Below are 10,179 nucleotides of genomic sequence, written 5' to 3' on the forward strand. Positions count from 1 at the left end.
GTAATGACCCTTCCCAGGGGTCACTTCTTCGCTTAATTAATAATGCTAAACCCTCTGCCCTCTAACTAGACCTGGCTGACCTGTTGTTACAGGAACCCAGCAGTTAGTTGTTATGGAATGTAGCAAGACCCGTTGCCATGGATATGGCAGTGTTTAGCAGTGACCGCTGTATGAGCTCATTCCCTCGCGGCTGAGTGGAAAGTAAACTGCAGACACTTAAACACACATGCTTTCACACATACACACATTTCTGTGATCTGGGATTTCCTTTTTTTTGTTTTTCTTTAGTAATGTTGGTAGTTAACCACCTGTCCAAAATAGACCTCTTCATGTTTTAAATCACTTCTGAATAATGTGTAAACATTATCAAATGACACATTAAACATATCATGTTTCACACACAAATTGAAACCCACATTCTGCACGTGTTCCTATGTGACCGAATGTAAAAAAACATTCTGAGAAAATATAATTACATTCATATCATTTTCTTACTGGGAACTTTACAGTCCAACTTGTTCAGGTGGTGTTGTTTGCAGACCAGGAGGTCTACATGCTTGAAACGATAACCAAACACAAATCTGCTGGTAGAAATGAAATGCAACATGCTTAAAGTGCATATTTATTCTTTCGACTACTGTATTTAATCTGTACCTACACTGTACCTACATGCAGCTCATTCTGTGTCATTGCTCTATGTATGTATGTGGATCCTCTGTGCTGTGTTATGTGTGTGTAGACAATAACGAGTGTACTACGGAACCTGGGCTGTGTGGTCCAAATGGAGTGTGTCAGAACAGTCCAGGCAGCTTCAACTGTGAATGCCAGCGAGGGTTTGCTCTGGACCAGAATGGCCAGCATTGCGAAGGTTAGAACAGACATACAGATATTTTAAAAGATAATTATAGAAATACAGATCTGCACCTTTCACTAATATACTTACTGGTGTGTGTGTGCTTGTGTGTGTGTGTGTGTGTGTGTGTGTGTGTGTGTGTGTGTGTGTGTATGCCTTGCAGATATGAATGAGTGTGATGGTAACCATCGGTGTCAGCACGGTTGTCAGAACCTTGTTGGGGGCTACAGGTGTAACTGCCCTCACGGCTACCTGCAGCACTACCAGTGGAACCAGTGTGTAGGTGAGAAAATTCGCCTCAATCTCTGCTTTACCTGCTCTGTCTTATTCTTCATCACAGAGACAGGTGAAAAGGGATTTTCCACTGCATTATCCACATAACTGGTTAATATTGAGACATTTATTGTAGGGTTTAGTGCAAAATAATTCTTTGTAGAGAAGCTTACTGATTTAAATTTCTTACAGGGAAGCCAGGGGTCGTCATGACATATGTAATAATAAAATAGTGGCAAATCTGACAAAATATGTTTTAGATGAAATATATGAAAGGTGCAAAATTTCACATCTTTCTCTACTTGGTTGCCTGAGCTTGGACCATAATCAAATTCAAGGGGGGTGCACAGTGCGCCAAACTGAGCCGTTTGTATGGTGGAGTGCAGCTCCATCCGGTACCATAAAATATCTAGCTGAGGAATAGATTTTTAATTATGGAAGTAATTAAGTAAGTTTATGGAAGTATTTGTTGAGGTGGAACACCCAGTTTAATGGACCTCATGTGGTGTAGACAACTTCACTGATTATAATGGGAGCATTTTGCTTTTGTCACTGACACTCACCTCACTTGCTGCTAGGACAAGCTGTCTGCCTTTATGACTCGACTATTCCAGCAGTCCATTAGAGCTTCTTTAGAGCCTGATAGTGTGATATCCCTTCTGGGAAGCTGAGCCTTTTCATCTGCTGATTACTAAGCAGCATTATCTGTCATTAACCATACAAACAAGCTTTCTACATTCTCTCACACAAACACATACTTAAAATCAAACACTGTACAAGTATAGATTTAGATGCTCAGGGTCAGTAAGTCAGGTGAGGTCAGTGGTGTTTACTGCAGTGGTTCTTTCATGTATTCCCCATTAGTGGGAACCATATGGACTCTTTAACCTTTTGTTGTTTGTTTACAGATGAGAATGAGTGCCAGAACAGTCAGATCTGCGGCGGAGCGTCCTGCCATAACACTCTGGGCAGTTTCCGCTGTCTGTGTCCCACTGGCTTTGCATTCGAGCAGATGAGCGGCGGCTGTCAAGACATAAACGAGTGTTCATCGCAGCAGAACCCATGCACCTACGGCTGCTCCAACACGGACGGCGGATACCTGTGTGGCTGCCCACCTGGATACTTCAGAGCTGGACAGGGGTGAGAACAGGAGATCATTAACACAGTCATTGGGATCACTGATCTTGTCTACAAAGAGTGGCTGTGGGTTTTGATGCCAAACTATCAGTAGCACACCTGATCAGTCGTTATTGAACTGAATTAAGGATTAACACCCTTAGAATGTCAGAATTTCCTCACACACACACACAGTGTGTTATTGATATTTAACCATAATGAGAGGCTGTAGCATCTCGTTTCCAACCTAATGACATTATCTGCTGACATGATGATGTGTGTGTGTGTGTGTGTGTGTGTGTTTTAGGCATTGTGTATCAGGAGTAGGTTTTGGCAGCAGTAGTCCGGCTGGCCCTGGATCAGAGGGTGAAGATAACTCTCTGTCCCCTGAGGCCTGTTATGAGTGTAAAATCAACGGCTACCCCAAGAAAGGCAGAAAGAAGCGAAGCACCAATGCTACAGAGGAACACCTGCAGGACAACCAGGTAACCAATACAGGGCTTTACACTCACTCTTACTGTAAAGCTCAGCCATAAGAATTAATAGCACACTTTAGGTGGACCATACATTTGCTCCATCCTTATGTATTGTGACTTGGGTGAAAGTAAAAGTAAAAACCTGGACTGTCCATTAGGCTAATGGTATTAGGAATGGTTCTATGCTTGATATATGTTTGATGCAAACTGATGGCTAACAAAAAAAAACATTGATTTAGTCTAATATTTTGTCTACATAAAACACAATCCTTCCCCATATATCTATATACGGCACGTGATGATGCACAGAATGTGAGGTTTTGAATAAAAAAATCTAAACATTCAGAATTGTTTTGCTTGTTGTGAGTGCAAATGAGAGGTGTACAATACAACCTACGATACTCCAGCACACATGAAAAAAAAACTAGCTACTCAGCTGACCTCAGTTTTGGATCAAAACTGCAAGATGAACTCATCTAAGGGACTTTGCATGAGGGTTCATTATTGGTGCAGGAAGGGCAGTTTTTGTGCACTTCAGACACCAGTCATTTCTTGGCTGATGAAATACATTTGCAGTAAGAGAGAAACTGGACAAGTGCTTTAGCTTTAGTTTTAACTCTGTAGTGTAGTATTACATTAATCACTTGTATTACATTAATCACTTCTGGTCTGTCTGTCTGTGTTAAAGCAGGTTGAGCAGGAGGCAGTTAGCCTGGCCAGTGTGGACATTGACAACACCATTAACTTCAACCTGAACATCAGTGACCTGAACAGCAAGGACCACATCATTGAGTTCCTCCCGGCACTGTCTACGCTCGCCAATCATGTGCGCTACACCATCGACTTTGGGAATGAGGAGGGCCTGTTCAAGCTCGCTCAGAGAGATGGGGTCAGCTACCTGCATTTGCACAAGAGCAAACACCTTCTCCCTGGGGCCTATTATTTACAAATCAGCAGCGTGCCTTTGTACCGCAAGAATGAACTGGCCGCTTTGGAGGACAGGCACGATAAAGACTACCTCAGTGGACAGCTGGGAGACACGCTACGTGTCAAACTGCAGATCATTTTGCACTAGGGCACTTCAATACCAAAGACACAGAAAGGACTCCATTCGCCATGACCAAAGATCTCTCCACATATCATAACATACAAGTCTCTTAGAGTACAGTAAGAATACAGTAAAAATAATAAATATTCCATTGTGCTCATAATGTAAGAAGAGAAAGACAAGAACTGAGGAACGAACATTCTCATGTGAGAAACAACCACTCTGTTGTGTTTGTATTGAAATGGAAAAAAAGCTATTGTTTTGAATGAGGTTTATATGGAATGGCTCTGCACTCGTTTAGAGGTGTAGACGGCAGGAGGGCACGTTTAAGCCTTAATGAACTCTGCTTTAATTTTGCTCTCTCCACCTTTCCTAAAGATTATCTGTTTTAATCATATTTACTGGTGCTAGTAACATGTCAACATTAGATTTTTACAAATGCACTGTTAATATTCTTTACCAGTGTAGGAGCTATCTGTTACAGTTCTTCAGGCTCTCAAGTCTGAAGCATCCTTCTGCAAGCAAACCAGTGTTAGCTCAGTAGTCATTCTGTTCTCACTTATGCCTATTGCTACGTACATCAAGTGTGTGTATACTGTAACCACGCCACTTTTAACTTGGGGAATATTTTCTTAACTAGATATACACCCTGGACTGGAGGGTCGCAAAAATGGTGCTCATTATAATGACCAACTACTTTTTTTTGTGTTAACTGTGTACATTCAACATCCTAAAAAACAAGCAACGTCTGTGACTCCAGACTACTGCACTGAGGCCCCCCACGGCCACAAACACACACTTATAAGTAGTCAGTGCTGTTGCCTCAGCAACATTTGAAGGAAGAGAGGGGGGGGGGACAAAACCACCAGGACTTAGGTGCAAGATTGCATTCACATCTGTGAGGGGTTTAGCTGTAAATTCACAATAAAACATATTTTGGTTTTAAGGGGTATGTGATAGTCACTCATTTCTGAATAAGAGCAACATAGGTGTTTAAGATCTCAGTTGCAGCCAAAGACAAGACAGTAGACAAAACTGACACTTATTTCAGACCTAGTTTTCAAATACTGCAAAACTTGCAGTTTTAAAACAGCCGTTAGAGCACTTGAACATCAGCAGCCTGCCCAGTGGGCAAGTGTTTTATAAACAGACCAAAGAGTGTTTGTAATAATTTATTACTGGAACAGTGCAAAGGACCTATACTTCTATAAAACTGATTAGGGCTGGCAAAACCATGTTGTGGAGTAAAGCTGGACACATTTTAAATAAAATCCTTGTTAAAACTCAAATATAACAGTAGATTGCCTTTATGAATTTAGCAGCACCAAGACCAAATGCACACTTTCCAAAGACAAGTACAAACTCTCAAACCAAAACCAAATGTGGTTTGCAGCATTTAATTCTGCCCAGTCGGAAAAGTTAAAAATCAATAACTGGACAGTCTTCAGCTGGGTGATCCTTAGACACCATTTCAAAGAAAAAAAAAAAAAAAAAAAAAAAAACCTGGGAAAAGAGCACCGCCTACTGACTAAAGCTGGCTATTAACGGCCTTAATCAAGTTCATTTTAAAAAGGCAAACAGTGAGCAAATGAGCACCATTATTAAAAAAAAACACTTTATTTGAAATAAACATTTAAAACAAGCAGCTTCAGTTCCTTCCAGTGGAGCCAAATCCTCCAGAACCTCTCTCAGTCTCATCCAATGTCTGGAAAAGAAGGAGGAAAAGAAATAAATCCATCAGTTACACAGGACAGCTAAATGAAAAATGACCCGCTTAAATAACTGCTTCTATCAGCCCAGTTAAAGGGTTTAGTAGACTAATTTTGCTACTTAATCCATTGCATTTGACTGCATAGATACATGACCCAAAAGAGAAGGGATTGCTTAAACATGGCAAACCTATGTGTCCATGGCAAGTTTAGCCAAGCAGTTCCGTTTCCCAGCACTATATTACCACTGGTGGTCACCCTCAGTGAGAAATAAAGTGCACATGCTTCAACGTTCCTTTAAATCAGAGTGGGGATACTGGACCACTGATGTATTAGGTGTAATGCGGTCCATGCTTTACTTTCCACAGCAACAGAATCATAAGCCAATGAAACCATGCCTTCATTAGATCACATTTATTGTGCATAAGAATTGTAACTTCAGCACTGAGAAAAAGATTTTACAAGTAACAAAAAAAGTTTTTAACCTCTGGTTAAATATGTCAACCAATCACTAAAAACAAAGCTTCTGTCAAAGCTTTTACTCCAATCAGCCTGATCATGACGCTGTACTACTACAGATTTGTAAATAAAGCATAGGGCCAATGCCTGCCTCGAAACGGTTAGCAAGGCTTCTACTCCAGTCACCCGTCCCATAAAAAGATAAAATAGCAATTAAATACATAATTGCTATTGACATTTACCTCCAGCTCCACCAGGTCAGGGTAACAGATTCGCTCACAGACCAGCTGGGCCACCCTGTCTCCCTTTTTCACTGCAAGGAGAGAAACACAGAACACTACTTGTGCAAGTCCTCATTTAAACAGTTATTTAAAATCAGGCCTGGATTTCTGGCTACCTTCAAAGGTTTCCTTGCTGAAGTTGAACAGGACCACTCCGACATTCCCTCTGTAGTCTTCATCCACAACTCCAGCTAAAGAGGGAAGACTCATTTAGCCAGTTCATTGAAACTAAAGCATGCAGGTCATAGAGTCCCTCGTCCTTTTACCAAAAACAGTCGGTGAGGAAAGGAATCCACTTTAGGCATTAAAATTTAGCTTCCAAAACCTTTTCTGGGTCCAATTCATTCTGTTGTGTTGGTTTAGATCTTTGACTGCTTTAGGCTTTTCACATCGCAATGTGAGTAGGTCTTCATTTGGGGCTACATTTTAACTTCCATTTCAATGCAGCTGCTCATTTTCCAGAGAATTTTCTCCTCTTGTTTTCAAACCCTCAATAACACAAGAGGAGCAAACTGATCACCACCTGTAAGATATATACACACCATACAACCAGCCATAGACTCAAAGACCTGCAAAGGCAGCTTGTGGTATTTGAAGATACCTTTAAGCTGTGAGGTAGGGCCTCCATGAAGCACATGAAGTAACCCTGTCACTAGATCACTGGTTGTCCGTTCCTACGCTTTCCCCACCCCCACTTTTAAACACAATCACCCGTTCACCTGCTGCCTTGTACATCCACCCCATAGAGGAGCTACTGTAGATGATAGCTTTTTCCTCACTTCAACCGTCAGTGGTGCTAAATGTTCAGACAGGCAAAATTTAACTCCAAGCAGGGTAAATGGCCAACTTACCACCAACGTCGATGAAGTGTTTAGCGGCCAGACCAGAACGAGGAGCTTGGGGAAAGCAAAGCAAAAAGATACAGATTAATATTACTGTACATTACTACTCTGGACTTGAAGTAAATGAATAAACATGAACAAACAGCAGAGAGGAACATGAAGTCAATGTGAAACGAGACAACCTGAACACACTTCCTTCATGTGCAGAATCAACTCACCCACTCGACCATAGCAGCCATGTGGAACAGCGATCTGAATATCAGTCTTCACAATGGCTTTACCCATGGGGCCGATGGAGTAGTCATATGCGCTGAAACAGAGACAAGAAAAAGCTTCAGTTAGAGGCTACCAAATCCTTCTTCATCTGTAAAGACCAGACCTCAGACATGACTGACTGACCTCAAGCAATCATTTGTTATTATACAACCATATAAAAATTACATCTGCAAATACACAGAATTAGGCAGGGTGGCCAAGATTTTCTGCAGGGGGACCTTTATGGCTGCAGGTTTTTTCCCCACTCTGAACAACCAGCAGCTCACCTGACCCCAATTATTTACTCAATTAGGGAGTCTTCAAGCAACTAATCACATGCTTCTGCTTGGCTGTAATGAAATCCTGCAGCCACACCAGCCCTCTGCTGATCAGATCAGACACCCCTGGTATAAGAGGAAACTTAAATTGGCATTAGCAGATCATGAGCTCATTAATTGTGCAGCTACATGTATAAGACAGGGCTGCAAACATTAGTTGCTACATACCCTGCAGTTAAGGGTCAGGACCTGGATATTAAGAGCAAAGCTCATAAAGGTGCAATTAAACAGGAATAAGCTATTCAACTTCAGGATGCAACAGAACACAAGTTCTGGGAACTCTGAGAGCATCTGTACGAGCAGCCAAGTCACCCAGTTCAGGTTGCAGGCATGTGCAGGCATGTGCAGGCATGTGCAGGCATGTGCAGGCAGGCATGTGCAGGCATGTGCAGGCAGGCATGTGCAGGCATGTGCAGGCAGGGCTTATCCAGTACATGCACCTCCCATTCCCGCCAAACTGCTGCACACGTCACAGGCAAACAGCCAACATCTAGAAAAGCCTCGTATCTTAACGATAAAGAAACGTCATATATTTTATGCTGCTCGGACTAAAGAATAAGAGGAACTCATTTTAATAAGACATGCATGGAAGGGTTACGGCCGTAACTCACAGCCCTAGAAACAAAGGTCTGCAGACTGGCTACACTTTTGTATTAGTTTAATACTAATTAACATTAAATTAATATTATTCATACACCCCCCTCCCCCGTCCTGACCTGTACAGGTCGTAGCCGGCCGCTTTGCGGGAGCCTCTGGTCGGTGTTGTGGCGTTTTCCGACAGTTTGGCGAATTTCAGCAAAACACCGTCAGTCCTGCTCTTCTTCGCCGGAGACACAGCGGCGGCATCGGTCCCATCTGAGCAGGGCATCCTCTCTGTTTGGAGTGACGGGTGTGAATGTGGAAGTTAAAATATAAACGTTCAATTAAAGCATTAAAACTACAGAGAACTTCAGAGAACTACAGCAGCGCGAGCTCCTCTCCGTCGCCGCAGCGCGCTCCTCCGCTTCCCGCCGGAACACTCGCTTTTTTAAACGCGCGCGCCAAACACGCGCCCGCCCCTTCCGCGTCACAGAGCCAATCACGCACGACCTGTCTGAAACGTAGGACACGCGGAGGAAGCAGGGAGCCCAGCCACTTCCGGGATCTAGCCCTCTGTTATATTAGGCGAGAATGCTAATGGCTAAAGGGAACGCAGCTAAACTCCCTGATCTGGCAGGGAGTTGTCGACACCTCGGCAGCGGCAGCAGCTGATGGTGCCCTTCATCACAACACTGCCTCCTGAGACAGCGTGGGCAGCTGGTCAGCCAGCCAGCCAGACAGCCAGACAGCCAGCCAGTCCGCTACCTCCAGTTCCAGACGCAGCCTGAGAAGATGCAACACCCACGATGCATAACAGCAGCCTAAATACTACGGCAATTGAATAACTCTTAATATGATCATTATTATTATTATTAATAAATCACATGTCCCAAAAATACACCTGTAAAATGCACTAACCGGCCAGCAGCACCGCAGTAAATATTGTCTAAACAAACAAACAAACATGGCCCATGGTACCGTCTGTGTGTGAGGAGTATGAAGAGCATGCTCTCCGTATGGTATACAGTCCTCTCGGCGTGGCGACAGCTCTGTGGAGTAAAGTGCAGCACAATTTACACATAGAGGTCATATCGCCTCCAGGGTTTAACGTCCCACTCCTGTCCTTGTCCTGCCTCTCGACCCCTGGTCACTTCATTAGACCTCTGTACACGCTGACAGATGCGTGAGTGTCTGAGCTGCGTCCAGAGCCCTTAGTTGCGTGTCTATATTCTTCAGGTCAGATCCAACAGCAGCGTGATTAACTCAAACAGGGCTAAAGTCTGTTCCTCCAGTTCCCTCCTCTCAGGCTTCTGAGCATTTCTGTTGTTTATCTGCTCTTCTTTTCTTCACTCAGTCTAGACTGCACTCTGCTGCCCCCACTGAGAGCACTACAGCTTCACACGGGCATTCATCCCAGTGGCTGCTGTAAAGAAAGCCCCAATAATATAGACACTTCATATCATTTAATATTAATGATATATTCTTAATTAACATAATCTTCAGTACTGCTGCTAGCATTGCATATTTTTTTTAGTGATTTTCATTCTATTAAAACCTCCCTATGAGGAAATTAGGGACTATTTAAAACACCTTACATCTTACAGCAGTCAGCACACCATCCAATACACCATAAAGTAGCTGACACACCAACTGGCACATCCTATAGCAGCCGGCACACCAACACACATGCAGTAATCGGCACAACCTAATGCAGCAGGTACACCATCCAGCACACCGCAAAGCTGCCGGCACACCAACCGGCACATCCTAGGACAGCACATCTGGCAGCTCTGGCAGCTGGCACAACCTATTGCAGTTGACACACCATCCGGCACAACCTACAGCAGGAGGGACATCTGACAACCAGCACGTCCTAAAGCAGCCGGCACACCATCCGGCACATCTTACAGCAGGAGGGACATCTGACAACCAGCACGTCCTAAAGCAGCC

The 10,179-nt window shown here is 43.4% G+C and overlaps 2 protein-coding genes across 3 annotated transcripts in view; one reads left to right on the forward strand and one right to left on the reverse strand.

Annotated features, from left to right (window-relative positions):
• The window catches only part of fbn1 (fibrillin 1), an 81,192-nt gene extending 76,480 nt beyond the window's left edge, over positions 1–4,712 (forward strand). Inside the window, exons 62-66 of one of the 2 annotated variants that reach the window (XM_072695449.1) lie at positions 740–868; positions 1,017–1,136; positions 2,035–2,266; positions 2,550–2,727; positions 3,407–4,712. In XM_072695449.1, the coding sequence (XP_072551550.1) occupies positions 740–868; positions 1,017–1,136; positions 2,035–2,266; positions 2,550–2,727; positions 3,407–3,793 (1,046 nt within the window). In that variant the 3' untranslated portion in view covers positions 3,794–4,712. The remainder of the gene's footprint in view (positions 1–739; positions 869–1,016; positions 1,137–2,034; positions 2,267–2,549; positions 2,728–3,406) is intronic. The other variant, XM_072695450.1, reaches the window with a different exon arrangement.
• Positions 4,713–5,364: 652 nt separating this feature from the next.
• On the reverse strand, positions 5,365–9,594 carry dut (deoxyuridine triphosphatase). The gene is made up of 7 exons (XM_072695451.1): positions 9,208–9,594; positions 8,367–8,523; positions 7,276–7,367; positions 7,067–7,111; positions 6,332–6,406; positions 6,177–6,247; positions 5,365–5,471 (listed from the first exon to the last, which is right to left on the reverse strand). Exons 1-7 carry the CDS (start codon positions 9,317–9,319, stop codon positions 5,415–5,417), a joined length of 609 nt encoding a protein of 202 aa, XP_072551552.1. The 5' UTR covers positions 9,320–9,594; the 3' UTR covers positions 5,365–5,414.
• Positions 9,595–10,179: the final 585 nt, after the last annotated feature.

This window comes from Salminus brasiliensis, chromosome 13, assembly GCF_030463535.1.
Source record: "Salminus brasiliensis chromosome 13, fSalBra1.hap2, whole genome shotgun sequence".
In the NCBI taxonomy this organism is placed as follows: domain Eukaryota; kingdom Metazoa; phylum Chordata; class Actinopteri; order Characiformes; family Bryconidae; genus Salminus; species Salminus brasiliensis.

What these genes read in the sequence shown, in the direction of transcription:
- dut (XM_072695451.1), bottom strand. Translation starts at nt 9,319, where the DNA reads ATGACCTCTATGTGTAAATTGTGCTGCACTTTACTCCACAGAGCTGTC. An exon ending in ATACTCCTCACACACAGACG is followed by an intron (nt 8,524 to 9,207) that starts GTACCATGGGCC and finishes CACTCCAAACAG; the next exon opens with AGAGGATGCCCTGCTCAGAT. An exon ending in CTGACCTGGTGGAGCTGGAG is followed by an intron (nt 5,472 to 6,176) that starts GTAAATGTCAAT and finishes CTTCTTTTCCAG; the next exon opens with ACATTGGATGAGACTGAGAG.